A 16,597-nucleotide genomic window follows, 5' to 3' on the forward strand; every position below is an offset into this window, starting at 1 on the left:
ATGAAGAGCGTCCGAGCGGATGAAGACGAGGAGCAGTCGACCAGCGGCTCTTATAGAGACAGAGGTGAGGCCGGGCTGGCACCAGCAGGAGGCCGCTCCATGTTTAGTCCTGACTCTGGCACCAGCAGGAGGCCGCTCCATGTTTAGTCCTGACTCTGGCACCAGCAGGAGGCCGCTCCATGTTTAGTCCTGACTCTGGCACCAGCAGGAGGCCGCTCCATGTTTAGTCCTGACTCTGGCACCAGCAGGAGGCCGCTCCATGTTTAGTCCTGACTCTGGCACCAGCAGGAGGCCGCTCCATGTTTAGTCCTGACTCTGGCACCAGCAGGAGGCCGCTCCATGTTTAGTCCTGACTCTGGCACCAGCAGGAGGCCGCTCCATGTTTACTGAACGTTAAACTGATCAGAATGGTGTTGTTTTTGCAGTGAAGGCCGCGCCCGTCGTCTCGTCTCAAACACGGTGAGTAACTCGAGAACTCGAGCCTGAAACACGATGTCTTCAGTTATGAACACATACTTTAAAATGGGTTTAGTTTTGATACTCAATCTGAGCAGTTGCATTTTCAATCTTTTATTGATCTTGAGACATTCCCATGTTGTTTTAGGCGTTAGAACTCATGTCGTTTAGTCGATGAATCGATCGGTTGTTCGAGCTTCATCTTTATGAGTCGACTAAATGTTCTCAGGGGGATTTGAATGTGCAGCAGCAGAAAGGAGACGCTTTGAGTGAGTTATGTTCAGATGTGAGAGTGGAATCTGTATTTTACTGATAAATACACGGTTTAGTTTCAGATTTCAGTGTAAATCTGGTCGGCAAATCATAGAAATATGGAAAGAGTTTTAGAGCTTTTAGAGCAGCTCCTAACGTCGTGGCAGCTTTTGCTCAATAATATGTTAAATAATTACAATAGTTAAACTCTTTCTTTTGTTTCCAGGGCCGAGGGTCCCAGGGTCCACAGGGCTGTGGCCAGTGACCAGTCCAAAAGTCATATTATCTCGTTTAACTCTGCAGAAATCAGAGAACTGTAAGTGATTCCCTTAAATGTCACTTTTATCTGGGATTGTCATTAAAATTGAAATGTAAAATGTTTATTTGATTTAGGACATATTAAATGTGTCGCAGCAGAATTAACGCAACAGCCTCCATCGTCCAAAAAACATGAAACGTTTGATAAGACAACAATGTTTCATTAATCATCATTAAACAGAAACGATGGTTTAAGATTCAACCTTCCTGTCGTTTATAATGGAGTTTTGAATCCCCAGAGAGGTCGACGCCCACAGCATTCTGATGTCATCAGTTACACAGGAGAAGAGAGAGTGAGCCAGGGACAATATGAGGCTGATAGCTTTTTATCAGGAGGTCATGCCCAGTGGGCGGGGCTTACTCAGAGAAGGATAAATATCTTAGTTCCAGGTCTTGATTCGCAGATTGAGAATGACTCTTGATTAGTCGAAATGTATCATTTTTTCCTAATTTCAGTTGTTTCCAGATGAAACAACTGAAAAGTAATTCTATTGCATTAACTAAATGTATTGAAAGTTTTTGGGGGTATTTTGTGCGACACAAGAAGTTGTTATAGTTGTATGTTGTGGCTCTCTGAAAAATCAACAATATCAAGTGTGTGAAACAAACTAATGATCCTTTGTTCTGTCGTTTGTGTCGTTTGCAGAGACTCTCTCGCCCGTGCTCCTGTTGGTCGATGCTGTGATGTGTGCAGGAGTCAGAAGCTCCTGTGTGCTCTCTGTGCACACACACACACTCTCACACACACTCTCACACACACTCTCACACACACTCTCACACACACTCTCACACACACTCTCACACACACTTCACTGGGTAAGTCTGATCTGAAGTGCACAGCACAGACTGTGGCTTTTTCTCTGACCTCTTGATTTGACTCGTTTCAGAAAACTTCAAACTCGATCTGAAGAGGAAATGTGGGCGTGTGATTGAGGGGGATAAGACTGAAGGTACAACGAAGCGTGTCCCAATAATCAAAATAATCTTCATAAATTATATCCGGAACAATATGTGTTGGGCTCTAGACATCAACACATTATAGTGTTTTATGTATTTCTGCTCAGGTTTATATTGTAGTTTTTCCATCTTAAAAGGTTGTTCTTGTGACAGGTGTAGTTCCCACTCCTCTGAACAGTATCTACACCGAGCTGTACATCACAGAGGGCTTCAGTGATGAGGCGAGCAGCCAACACGAGGAGAACCACCTGCAGATGCTCTCCAAAAACACTGTCCATGATGCTCCCATCCGCTGCCAAGACATCTTCAAACCGCTCGCTCCCGATCAGAAGCCGGTCAGAGCGGTGCTGACCTGCGGCGTGGCCGGAGTCGGGAAGACCTTCTCTGTCCGAAAGTTCTGCCTGGACTGGGCCCAGGGCACGGAGAACCAGGATCTGGACCTGGTGGTGCCGCTGTCCTTCAGAGAGCTGAACCTGGCCAAACGGAAGTCCTTAAGTCTTCTGCAGATCATACGTGTGCTCCATCCATCTCTGCGCTCCCTCTCGGATCACACTCTGGCCTTCAGTAAAGTCCTCTTCATCTTCGACGGCCTGGACGAGAGCTGCATCCCTCTGGACTTCAGCCGCGAGCGCGTCTCTGACGTCACGCAAGAGTCTGAGGTCGGCGGCCTGTTGGTGAACCTCCTCAAAGGCTCATTGCTTCCTTCTGCCCTTATATGGATCACCTCCCGCCCAGCAGCAACCAAAAGGATCGCAGTGGAGTGTGTGGACAGGTTTACGGAAGTCAGAGGTTTTCTGCCAGAGAAGAAGGCAGAATACTTCAGGAGAAGGTTCACGGATGAAAAGCAGTGTAGAACGGTCCTGTCCCACATCAGATCCTCACGCAGCCTCAACACCATGTGCCAGATCCCCATCTTCTGCTGGATCACCGCGTCCGTCCTGGACCACATGCTGACACAAGCTGAGAGCGGACCCCTGCCGGAGACCCTCACCGACATGTACGCACACTTCCTGTTGGTGCAGATAAAGAGGAAGAGGAAAAAGGAAGCAGAGAATGGTAGATCAGAGCTGAGCAGCGATGACTGTGATCTCCTCCTGAGGCTGGGACATCTCGCCTTTGAGCATCTGCTGAAAGAAAACCTCACGTTCTACCAGGACGACCTGAAAAAGGTGGGTCTAGACCTGACGGAGACCTCAGTCTTCACAGGATTTTGCACTGAGATCTTCAAACAAGAGAGTATCATCTTCAACAGATCTGTCTACTGCTTCGTCCATCTGAGCGTCCAGGAGTTTCTGGCTGCAGTTTATATTTATTACTGTTTCAGCAACAACAAAGATCTAAAGCAATCACCGAGAAACTGGAAAATGAGCTCATCCATCGACATTTTCCTCAAATCAGTCCTAGAACACTCTCTCCAAAGTCCCAGTGGTCATCTGGACCTGTTTGCACGCTTCCTCCACGGCCTCACTCTGGAGTCCAACCAGACTTTCCTCAAACGTCTGCTTCTCCCAACGATCATCGACTCGGAGACGAGACAAAGAATCAGCAACAACCTCAAAAAAATTAAAACCAAAACGTCCCCTGACCGATGCGTCAACATCTTCCACTGCCTGATGGAGCTCAAGGATCACTCGGTCCTTCAGCAGATCCAGGATCTTCTGAAGTCGGGCGATGAATCCAAAAAGGTGTCTGACATCGAGTGCTCGGCTCTGGCCCACATGCTGCAGATGTTGGAGGAGGTTCTGGAGGAACTGGACCTGAGGAAGTACAACACATCTCGGACGGGACGACTGAGGCTGATCCCTGTCGTGAGGAACTGCACCAAGGCTCTGTAAGTCCTGTAAAGAACCACAGATACAGCTCACAACCGCACGACGATTGTACAGCTCGGACAGGAAGAACGATATAAATGCTGTTTTTATTTAGTCTTTCACCAGAAAATCCCTGGAACTCTGTTACGTTCAGCTTGTATAAAAGAGTGAACGAGGTCTGGATGAAACTGTTCTTTAGGTTAACTTCATCTCGACACGTGACATTAAAGGTCCCATAACATGCAAAATCGACTTTTCAGAGCTTTTAACCTTCTTACATTGCTATTTGTGCTTCATAAATGTCCAGAGTGTTTTTTTGATTGATTCCCGCAGTTTTTAGCTATATTACAGACTATCTCCTTTCCGCGAATCTCCAAACTGACGGGCGGTGGTGGCAAGACCGGGCCATCACCCCAGGCACGCGTCGCGGAGCAGACAGCTGTGGGGCACACACGCTCTGAGACTACGTCACGGGTGGGCGGGGCACACACGCTCTGAGACTACGTCACGGGTTGGGCGGGGCACACACACGCTCTGAGACTACGTCACGGGTGGGCGGGGCACACACGCTCTGAGACTACGTCACGGGTGGGCGGGGCACACACGGCAGAATCAAGATTACCCCTACAATAATGCCAAAATTTATGAGTACGTCACGCCAGGAAGTAAGAGCCCATCCTAACACAGAAAAAGGGTGAGTGGCAGTGACAGTTTCAGATTCCATGAGATTACGGAGTCTGGTCAAATTTGCGAGTCCCTGTTGGATCGCACCCCCATCCTCATCATTAGCAGGAATGTAGGTACAGCAGCTCCCTTTTAGTAAAGTGCACACCCCCCCACTGGAGGCTGTTATCTGATCCAGCACAATACGATTTTGAAGTGCTACTGCGCGAAGTGCATGCATCTCCTCTCTCTCTGCCTCAAAAGTAGCTAATGTTGTGTTTATAAAAGCAGTAAATCTATAGCTAAGAGTCTCCATACGCAACATCAATTTACCCACTCCCACACTTGGGAACAATGCAAATAGGACCTTTTCCCCCGTAGTCCAAATTTTATGGTCATCTGGCACGTCAGACCCCCAAACAGCGTCATGAGATGCCAGATCCCTTTGTGTCCTGGGTGTGTGATGTGGTATGCTGGATATTATGTATGAATGATCTGAAGGAATCACAGCTGCGCATCGGCCCACCCGTCCCGCCGGAAGACATTCATACATGTAATATCCACAAAGAAACATGTACCCCTCTTTTGGAACGGTCCCTAAAATGTCCGGAACAGTGTAGTAAGGTGCACATGTGGTTTTGGGGCCCGCCTGAGAATTATTCAGGTGGGTGTTCAAGTGGGTGTTGTTCACCAGATAAGTGCACGGGACATATACTGTGGAACAATATAAATCAGGGATTTGCCCTACATGGAGTGGTTTAAGTTCAGATCCTGGACCGATAGATAAGGTGGATGCAATAGTCTGTGCAAAGCATGTAAATTTAGAGCCAGGTCAAATGTGGACTGGTCCAAAAAGCGGCCCTAGTTTTACATTTTTAGGAGCTCTGATGTGAATCTGAGGTCGGAACTTAATCTTGCGTGGGAGAAGAGGAATCACCGCTCTCCACGCAGACCCAACTATCCTACTCAGAAGTTTAACATTATCTCTAGAAATTAGAGTGCCAGGTAACATGTTGGATAAATTAGGCACAGGGAGAGGGAGCACGTGTGGAGAGTTGGTTGCCATGGGCATGTGTGTACATACATAACAATCTCTCCGCTTGTGACTGTCGGCTACATATTTAGCATATCGATACCAATAGTTTAGTGTATAGACGGTGGAATGGTTATAAGTGTCTGTGAGAGACTCGATCTTGGATGTGTCGTCATAGTGCAGTGTACGAGTGTTACGGTCTACCCTGTTTTCTCTGTGGGGCCACATCCAGCTAGGCAGAGTGATAAACCATATTATTCCCAACGCCAGAACTATTGACAGACCCAGTGCATAAATCATTATTCTATAGTTCAGCAACCTGATGTTGAGCTCGACCTTTCTGTCGGTCAGATACCATTTAGAGCTCTGACGCTCCGGGGGACTCCCCCCCCCCAGGAGGAGCCGGGTGAGCCTCAGGAATCATGAAGACGATGAAGACAGTATTTGTGTAGATATTACCAGACGATGCAGAAGAACGTGGAGCTTTAAACCGCGCCGGGTTTTGGCAACGTGCCCCGTGCTCGGAGCACTCGATCAGTGGGCTCTGGTGCCTTTCGAGGTTTACGACCTGCTCGGACCCCGACTTTCTCGAACTTGAGATCGTTGCAAAAAGCTCCCACGACGTCCTCAGTGGTTGCCCCTTGTGTCCGACCCACGAGTGGACCGACACCCGCGTTGTCGTTGATCTCCGCAGGTGTGCTGAAGATGGCTCGGCAGTGAGATGCGTGAACCCAGATGCCCCGTTCTGCGACTTTCACTGCGGTGTGAGTGATGAGGAGGACCTGGACCGGGCCAATCCACCTTTTGGAACACCACCTTTTCCTCCTCGGCTCTCGGATCAAGATCCAGTCACCTGGTTTGAAGTTGTGGAGGACAGCTTCTGCTGCCTTTGGGAGAGCGGCTTTCACCTGTGCAGAAATTGAGGACAACCGGTCTTCCAATTCTATACAGTAAGCTAGCATTGAGTCGTCGCGTCCATGTGAGATCAGCGCCATCTGCCTCAAAAAATGTTTAGGTAAACGGATTTTTTGTTAGGCCCAACCCAAATGCCATCACACTTCTCAGCCCCCGCCTTCTTCCACACAGAGATTTCCTCTGACGTGGAGAATTCCTGCATGGCTGATAAGGACTCTGGAAGAGAAGTGTTATTAGACACAAACATTCATTTTGCTCTTGTCTGCAGAGATAAGATGCGGCCTTGGCTGCCTTGTCCGCTCTGCTGTTTCCCTGTGAAATTGGGTCAGTTCTGTTAGTATGAGCTTGACATTTGCATATAGCAATATCAGATGCGAGCAAGATCGCCGTCAGGAGTTCCCCAACTTGCGTGCAGTTCAGAATAGGCTTACCATCCAATTTCAAAAAGTTCCTGTGTCGCCACAACCCCGCCCAGTCGTGGCATACACCAAACGCATAGCGAGAGTCTGTGAAAATTGTGACGGACTGACCCTTCGCCAATGTGCATGCGACTGTCAGAGCCACCAATTCTGCAGTCTGTGCAGAGAAATGAGAGGGCAGTGGGCCTGAGGCCGCCACATCCCACTCAGAGCATACTGCAAAGCCAACACGGTTCTGTCCCGTGTTGGTGTCTCGAGATGCTGATCCATCTACATAAAAAACCAAGTCAGAGTTAACAAGTGGCTCCTCTTTCAGATCCGGTCTCGGGGTGCACACCTGTTTGATTGTAGAAATGCAACAGTGAGCTTCGCCCTCTTCAGGGGTGGGCAAGAGGGTGGCAGGGTTAAGCTGTGTGCATCGTTTTACTGTGACGTTAGGTAATTCAAGCAAAACTGTGTTGTACCTGAGCCATCGGGAAGCAGAAAGATGCGAAGTTTTCTGTTCCAGCAGGATCAGAGAGACAGCATGTGGCACAAGCAGTGTTAGCTCAGCATAGCCCACCAGATCACGCGAGGCCAAGACTGCTTTTTCAGCAGCCGCCACCGCGCGTAGACATCGTGGCATGCCGGCTGCAACGGGGTCCAGCTTAGCAGAGAAAAAAGCCACAGGTCGCAGGGAGCCCCCGTGCGCCTGTAAGAGGACAGAAGTCATGCAGCCGTTGCGTTCGTCAACAGTCTGTGTGAAAGGTCTTGTTGGGTCAGGTAACCCCAGAGTTGGAGGCTTCTGTAAAGCCATTTTCAACTCACAGAAAGCTTTGTCTGCTTCCTCTGTCCATGTCAGTTTGTCATTAGTCCTAAGGCCTTTTCCATGGATTAGTGCACCTAAAGGAGACTCCATTACAGAATAATTTGGAATGAACTGTCGACAATATGAACACATTCCTAGAAACGACATCAATTGTTTCTTAGTTATTGGTTTCGGAATATTCTGAATGGCTGAAACGCGCTTCGTCGTAATGCTTTTGCCATTTTTAGATATCACATGACCCAGAAATATTACTTCCTTTTTAACATATTGCAATTTTGAGAGACTGGCCTTGTGGCCTTCTGCATGCAAATGTTTGAGTAAGGTCACCGTATCTTGTTTACATTGGTCCTCGGTTTGCGAGCACAACAATATGTCATCCACATATTGTAGCAGGCAGCTACCTGGTGCCAGTCGCAAGGGAGCCAATGAATCTCGCAGCGCTGCATTGTACCATGTTGGAGAATGCACGAACCCCTGACACAGCCGTGTCAGAGTCCAGAGTCGATTCTGAAACTCGAAAGCAAACCAAAACTGCGAATCCTGGTGAACGGGGACAGAGAAAAAAGCATTAGCTAGATCCACAACTGTGAAATATTTTGCCTCTGGAGGAATCTGAGATAAGATAGTGTATGGGTTTGGCACCACAGCAACGACAGGTTGAACAGCTTCGTTCACTGCTTTCAAATCGTTTGTAAACCTCCATTTCTCTGGTACCCCAGGTTCGCTTTGTTTTTTAACCGGAAATATGGGGCTCCGTACCCCCCCCCGATTTACAAGGAACTATTACTCCCGCCTCCCTCAGGGCTTCAAACACCAGAGTAATACCTTCAACCGCCTCTGGGCGCAGAGGATATTGTGGTCTACAGGGGCGAGCGTCAGATTTCGGGGTGATCACCACGGGCTGACAACCTCGAATCAGGCCGACATCAGTTGGACTCTTAGCCCACAGGTCAACCCCCACCTCTCTTAGTTCCGGTATCGCCTCTGCCCCAGCCTGAGATAAAAAACAATCCGCTCCCGGAGCAGCGTATCTCTTATCAGTGGAAACACAGCGAAAGGAATGCAGAGACGACTGTAAACACACCCGCCATGCGCCCGAAGACCGTGAAAATGTCACATTAGAGTTTGGAACACTATCCCAGTCCTCTGCTATAAAACACTGATGGACAAAATCCTGTACCTCCCCCCAATTAGCATTCTTTGGTTTTGATAATGCTACGTACAGATTCGACTTTGACAGGCTAAAGTTTTTAAGTGAATCGGGGAGTGACACGGAGACAACAGAAAAGTCTCTACCCCAGAATAAATGTTCCGTCTTTAAAAAGTCCTCACAGCATTCATTCCAACAAGCATCAAAATCACATTCTATTTCTGTTGCATCTGTGGGCAAACAAAACGAGCACTGCAATTCTCTCACATCCTTGAAGTCAACATTCTCAGTGTGTGTCACTTTCTCATAGGCTAATGAAATTAACTGAATTGAGGAATTTGGGGACAATTTCCAAAAATAGTCATATTCAGGAGCCTCTGTACGCTCTGCCAGAAAATTTAAACCATGTGCCAATTCTCTGTTATTTGTGACCTGCAGGCCGTCTGATGTGGAGATAAGGCAAATTCCTAATCGACACATCAGATCCCGTCCTATCAAGTTCACTGGACACAAAGGGGAATAGAGAAATGAATGTTTGAACGAGTGACCACCGACATCAAAACATTTTAAAGGAGATGTGAAATGCTCCTTCGTTGTCTCCCCAGAAGCTGATAATGAAAATGTGTAACGACCCCCCAGCCGAGGTTTTTTCGTTAGTGCAGAACATTTAATCACTGAATTTGTAGCCCCTGAATCCACCAAAAAATCTATTTTTTCCCCGTTAACGTTCAATTGGTACTCTGGAAATTTAGCTTTAGCTTGACTAATTTTAGAATAGGTACCCTCCGGTACCACTGCACATGCCTCAAGATAGGTGATTGCGTGTGTGAGTTGTGCCAGGTGCATGTTACCCTCTTGCAGGCGTTGTTGTGGGTGTTGTTCCGGTGCGTGTGTCGTTGAGCCAGTCGTCTCTGCTGCGTGCTCGGACCTGCCCCCTTCCGCCCCCGCCAGTCAATCCGACCCCCCATAATGTCCAGGAGCTGGAAGAGCTAAACATGGTTGAGTGGGCAGAGCTTGTTGTGATCTGAGTCCATGATTGGCCATGGGCAGTTGTCCGTTAGCATAGTAAGGTCCAGGCTGCATAGTGGGGAGAAAATGTTGTGGTCTGGGTACGTGGGGGGTCGGTGCGTGATTTGCTGTGGGAAGTTGATCGTTAACATAAGGTCCGGGCTGCTGTAGTGCAGCTGTGCAATCTCTGGCAAAGTGTCCGAACTGTCCACATGTGAAACACGCCCCCCTACGTTGTTCTCGTCTCCCACGCCCACGCCCACGGCCGCGTTGGTGATGCCCATCTGGTCTACCGGAAAAAAGTGTCAGTGTGGCCTCGTGTTGTTCCGTAGCCCGTTTCTCTTCCTTTTTTTTTTTTTTGTGTCTTTGAGATAAGCTTTTGCGCATGACGTGCATATCTGCGCAGGTCATCGAGCTTGGGCTGGTCAAGTCCACCAATATACAACTTTTCCACTTTGGCAAAAATGTCTGGAAGGATGCCAGGGCAGAGGGCCCGACAAAGGCTTTCTTCATATGCTGAGCCCGGTGTGTCTACCATGCCACTCTTTTCTTTATACAGAACGGAGAATCTATGAAAATAGTCGTCTGTGGTCTCGTCTGGCTTTTGTTTACACCCCAGGAGGGCTTCAGGGTCATATTTGATTGGGAAGGCCTCAGTGATGGCCGTATTCAGCCCCTTTATAGCCGCAATGTATCCCACATTGTGTTCATAGACTGGTTTGTCAGCCCGCATGTCATTAGGTGGAATGGCTCCTTTAATTTTTGCAAAATCGCTAGTCCTCAGAGCAGATAGTAAAATTTTTCTACATTCTAACCCGGAAGGTCTTAGCTCTTGGCAAAATTCTTCGAATTCTCTAGCAAATGTAGTCCCATTGGGCACTGGGTCAGGCAGGGCTTTGGAGTTGGCCAGGACCTCTTCTGGGCTCCAGGGTCTATAAACAAACATCTGTCCCTCCGGGCCTGCCACCTCCACCATTGGCAAGGACATGTGTGGTCCAATATCTTGTCCTGTCCGTAGAAGGTTAGTCCAGTCCTTTTCTACTTGAGCAGGTTTGGGTTTTTTGTATTTTACTTGCGTTGGCTCGATGCCCCCTGTGGCTCCGTCCTCTTCGAGTTCTGGTGGTGGGTTTGGGTGGGGTCGACCGCTGGGGTAGGCGTCCAGGTCGGTGTCGAGCAGCGCCGCAGAAAGACCGGTCAAATCTGGATAAAGAGAAGGCATAGACGAAGTGATCCGTTCTCCCAGTTGTGGCGGTGTGAGTGTGAGTGCGTGTGTGCGTGGGCGCGCACCAGCCGTGTGTGTGCTGGTGTCTGCTGTGCGATAAGGGTTGGCAGCAGTATGTGAATATTGCGGCGGTTTTCGACTCTCTCCTTCTTCCTCACATTCAACCTTCACAGTCAATTGTTTACATAGTCTCTTTCGCTCACGTGACTCAGCTTCCGTCTCCCACACTTTTACCCACTTCTCGTGTTTCCGCACCCACTTAACCGACTCACTTGATACTTTTTTAGATTTTAACAGCTTCTCTTGTGCTTCCTCTAAGTTTGTTTTAAGTTTTGCAATTTGACTCATGCGTAAAGACCCTCCCACTGGGAACCCATATTTTTCAGTCCAAATCGGCAAGCATTCTAAACACTCCGCCCCATACTTGTTTGACATTATCAACATTACTGGTGTCTCAGGAATTTTTTCACACTTCAATTGATTTTTCCCCATTTTGTAACCGTACGTTAAGTCAAAATCACACGTCTGTGTTATGCTAAATCGTACCTTCCACTCTTCTTTAGTCTAGGGTCCACCACTCGCTAAGACTATTTTTACCCCAGGCAAAACTAGACTACAAGACAATGTTTAAATTGCTTTAGCTAGTGAAATAAGTGGGCTCTTCTCTGCAGTGGCCTTCTGCCGACTGATTATGGTTATCTCGAGTGTGTTATAAAAACAAACAATGTCCTCCTACAGACACCAGTAAATGTAACTTTAGCAAAATATCACAAGAAATATTCAAAACAGATCCGAGAGTAAAACAAAATACAAAAAAAAAATTACAAAAACAGATTAATACCCTATGATTTCGACCTAGTTGAGAGAGACAAAAAAAAGACTCACCGCGGTGGTTGTTTTCGAATCCGAACGTCGGCGCTCCCCTCCTCCGGGCCGGTGACGCAGGCCTCCCGTCTCAAACCGTGGAGAGTGGAGGCTGGAATGTGGTGTTCCAGGTGGCCAGCCCTGCTTCACACGAACCCCGAAAAGATGGACCGCCGCCGAAGGATCCGTCGTTCGTAAGACGCCAAATTGTTACGGCAGTTTCCTGTAAACAATGATCAAGTAAAGAGTAACCAGGCAATAACTTGAAGCAGAAACAGAGTCTCTCGGTCTCTCTCAAAAGGTGGAAGTTTATTCACGTGCACAGTGGATAAACACCCTCACTTTCCCTAAGACAAGTTCGTTCTGTCCCTACCTAACTTTACAAGTTACAAAGAACACCTTTTATAGGTGGTAACAAACATAACATAATCACAACCCAAATCAGCTCAAAAAGAGATAGACCAGACTATCATGTCTGTGACGGTTCCATCTCTTCAGAGGTTTAATCAAAGACCATTTCCACACTGAATCCGGTCCTGACGCATTAATTGATGATTAAGAGGCGCCGGACAGTAGATATTCAGTATAATCAGGACCTCATATTCTTATCCCATCTGCACACAGGAGAACAACAAAGATATTAATTCCGTGACATGTCATGGCCTAAAACAACATTAGAATGACATGACATGACCCATTTTCTGCCATTACACTACGTCACGGGTGGGCGGGGCACACACGCTCTGAGACTACGTCACGGGTGGGCGGGGCACACACGCTCTGAGACTACGTCACGGGTGGGCGGGGCACACACGCTCTGAGACTACGTCACGGGTGGGCGGGGCACAAACGCTCTGAGACTAGGTCACGGGTGGGCGGGGCACACACGCTCTGAGACTATGGTCACGGGTGGGCGGGGCACACACGCTCTGAGACTACGTCACGGGTTGGGCGGGGGAGCCAGATGGCTCTTCACAAGGGTGGAGGCGAATATCAAACCAAGCCGTCTGCATTTCCGGGTTGGTGAGGGGGTCCAAGGTCTGGGTGATATTTCTTAACTATTATGTTAAGGGTGTTGCACAACACTTATTATTATCAATTATACACTTAGGATAGACTACCAAACGTGATAAAAAGCATGTTATGGCACCTTTAACTGTCCTGGAGGAATTTAAAGTCAGACACACATTTGACTAAAACGCAGTGAACATTCGGCCCGTTTGTGTAAAGTTTATAATTGTACTTCCTGGTTGGACGTGAGCAGATATGACACAGGTAGAGGTCATTCCACAGCTGTTTCCATAGCAACCAGACTGTAAACAAGAGCCAAACTCCACATAAACGACACAACATGATCTGATACACAATAAGACCATAAAACACCTTTATTTAGTCCAACCATGGTTTAAACTGTCTCTGTGTCGCACACTGATGACATCACAGCGGGATTCAGCTCCACTTCCTGTCATTATGTTTCCGAATTGCCAAAAGTACATGACACAATGTTTCTTGAGTTCATAATAGTCAATGTATATCTTTAAGAACTATGAAACATGACATTTGTGGCTAAATTCAATGCTCTTTGCTTCGGGATGAACTTGCTGTGATTGGCCGGGACTTGATGGGGGCGGTACTCTTGTTTGAATTGAAAAAGCAGCAGAACCGTCACGTGGACTCTAAGCTCCTGTCACGTTTCCAGACTCGCGGGTTCCCGACTGTCAAAGGTCCACGTGGAGGTGGTGGCGTCGGCCCTGAAGTCCAGTCCCTCTCACCTGAGGCTCCTGGACCTGAGTGAGAACCCCGAGCTGAACGCCCACATGGAGGTGCTCTGCGCGGGACTCCGGAGCCCCAACTGTCGCCTGGAAACCCTGAGGTAGGTCAGCCCCCCGCTCCCCCCACCCGCTGCACAAACGTCTCAAGACCCCACGGTTTAGTTCATCCGTTTGTTTTGTAAAGTGAACGTCTCTCCCGGTGTGTGTTCAAAATGTGTTTGTTTTCTCTTAATCCTGTAAAATACAACCAATACAAGCGTTCGCACATCCGGGAACTTGTACAGTAGCAACCGAGTCCGCCATTTTGAAAGGGGCACAACAGCACGTCTACTACATTCGATATCCAGGATGTATGAGGCCAAAATGCCAAAAACCTGCGTTCTGTAAGGTCATTGTTCTGTAAGGTCATTGTTCTGTAAGGTCATTGTTCTGTAAGGTTATTGTTCTGTAAGGTCATTGTTCTGTAAGGTCATTGTTCTGTAAGGTTATTGTTCTGTAAGGTTATTGTTCTGTAAGGTCATTGTTCTGTAAGGTTATTGTTCTGTAAGGTCATTGTTCTGTAAGGTTATTGTTCTGTAAGGTCATTGCTCTGAACGAAAGCTTTGTCGTGTGCCTTAGTTTAACGTTCTCGTCTGAAGAATCAAAGTATTCGTAGCTCGTTATGCCGTAGGAAAGGAAGCAGACGTGGTGGTGGCTGGTGTGTCGCGTGCCCCTTTCAAAATGGCCGCTATGGGGAACGCATTTATAGATTCCTGTTTTTCTTGTTTTTTCTGCTTCTTGTGTCGTGTCCAATCAGACCTTTGTTTTTTGTTGGTTTTTCACGTCCGTCGTTGCCCGTGAAGATTTTCTATCGTTCTCTAAATCTACAAACATCAAGAGTTTCTCTCAAAGACTCAGAACTACCAAGTGTCACTCTTTTTTTTTATCGTCGATTACCGTATTTTCCGCACTATAAGGAATGGTCTATTTTCAATCATTTTTCATATATACGCGAAACAAAACGTGTCCCACACCAAATTGCTTCAAGGTCAGTAAAGCACAAGCAGAACTAATCCATATATAAGGCGCACTGCTGTTTTTTGAGAACATTAAAGGCTTTTAAGTGCGCCTCATAGTCGACCACAGTCGACCACAACTACGAGATGTGGAGGAGTTTTTCCTGCTTCTTTGGCACTTCCTCTGTAACTTCCTGTTTATAAAGTTGTGATTGAGTGACACATGGCATTACGTGATCTCTTGTGGGTCAGATGATGGTCAGATAATGGTCAGATAATGGTGAGATGATGGTCAGATAATGGTCAGATGATGGTCAGATAATGGTCAGATAATGGTGAGATGATGGTCAGATAATGGTCAGATGATGGTCAGATAATGGTCAGATGATGGTAAGATAATGGTCAGATAATGGTGAGATGATGGTCAGATAATGGTCAGATGATGGTCAGATAATGGTCAGATAATGGTGAGATGATGGTCAGATAATGGTAAGATGATGGTCTTATAATGTTCAGATGATGGTCAGATGATGGTCAGATGATGGTCAGATGATGGTCAGATAATGGTCAGATGATGGCCAGATAATGTTCAGATGATGGTCAGATAATGGTCAGATAATGTTCAGATAATGGTCGGATGATGGTCAGATAATGGTGAGATGATGGTCAGATGATGGTCAGATAATGTTCAGATAATGGTCGGATGATGGTCAGATAATGTTCAGATAATGGTCAGATAATGTTCAGATAATGGTCGGATGATGGTCAGATAATGGTCGGATAATGTTCAGATAATGGTCGGATGATGGTCAGATAATGGTCGGATGATGGTCAGATAATGGTCGGATGATGGTCAGATGATGGTCAGATAATGTTCAGATGATGGTCAGATGATGGTCAGATAATGGTCAGATAATGTTCAGATAATGGTCGGATGATGGTCAGATAATGGTCGGATGATGGTCAGATAATGGTCGGATGATGGTCAGATAATGTTCAGATAATGGTCGGATGATGGTCAGATAATGGTCGGATGATGGTCAGATAATGGTGAGATGATGGTCAGATAATGGTGAGATGATGGTCAGATAATGGTCGGATGATGGTCAGATAATGGTCAGATAATGGTCAGATAATGTTCAGATAATGGTCAGATGATGGTCAGATAATGGTGAGATGATGGTCAGATAATGGTGAGATGATGGTCAGATAATGGTCGGATGATGGTCAGATAATGGTCAGATGATGGTCAGATAATGTTCAGATAATGGTCGGATGATGGTCAGATAATGTTCAGATAATGGTCAGATAATGTTCAGATAATGGTCGGATGATGGTCAGATAATGGTGAGATGATGGTCAGATAATGTTCAGATAATGGTCGGATGATGGTCAGATGATGGTCAGATAATGGTAAGATGATGGTCAGATAATGTTCAGATAATGGTCAGATAATGTTCAGATAATGGTCGGATGATGGTCAGATGATGGTCAGATAATGTTCAGATGATGGTCAGATGATGGTCAGATAATGGTCAGATAATGGTCAGATAATGTTCAGATAATGGTCGGATGATGGTCAAATAATGGTGAGATGATGGTCGGATAATGTTCAGATAATGGTCGGATGATGGTCAGATAATGGTCGGATGATGGTCAGATAATGTTCAGATAATGGTCGGATGATGGTCAGATAATGGTCGGATGATGGTCAGATAATGGTCGGATGATGGTCAGATAATGGTGAGATGATGGTCAGATAATGGTGAGATGATGGTCAGATAATGGTCGGATGATGGTCAGATAATGGTCAGATGATGGTCAGATAATGTTCAGATAATGGTCGGATGATGGTCAGATAATGTTCAGATAATGGTCAGATAATGTTCAGATAATGGTCGGATGATGGTCAGATAATGGTGAGATGATGGTCAGATAATGTTCAGATAATGGT

At 46.9% G+C, this 16,597-nt stretch overlaps 1 protein-coding gene across 1 annotated transcript in view; it reads left to right on the top strand.

Annotated features, from left to right (window-relative positions):
* Positions 1-1,791: 1,791 nt before the first annotated feature.
* LOC140372590 (NACHT, LRR and PYD domains-containing protein 14-like) overlaps positions 1,792-16,597 on the top strand; it is a 32,916-nt gene continuing 18,110 nt past the window's right edge. Inside the window, exons 1-3 of the mRNA XM_072459728.1 lie at positions 1,792-1,976; positions 2,137-3,814; positions 13,576-13,749. Coding sequence (XP_072315829.1) covers positions 2,238-3,814; positions 13,576-13,749 — 1,751 coding nt within the window. The 5' untranslated portion in view covers positions 1,792-1,976; positions 2,137-2,237. The remainder of the gene's footprint in view (positions 1,977-2,136; positions 3,815-13,575; positions 13,750-16,597) is intronic.

The sequence above is a fragment of the Eucyclogobius newberryi genome, unplaced genomic scaffold (genome assembly GCF_026437365.1).
Source record: "Eucyclogobius newberryi isolate DKJ021-1_F unplaced genomic scaffold, fEucNew1.0.hap1 SCAF_261, whole genome shotgun sequence".
NCBI classification, from domain to species: Eukaryota; Metazoa; Chordata; class Actinopteri; order Gobiiformes; family Gobiidae; genus Eucyclogobius; species Eucyclogobius newberryi.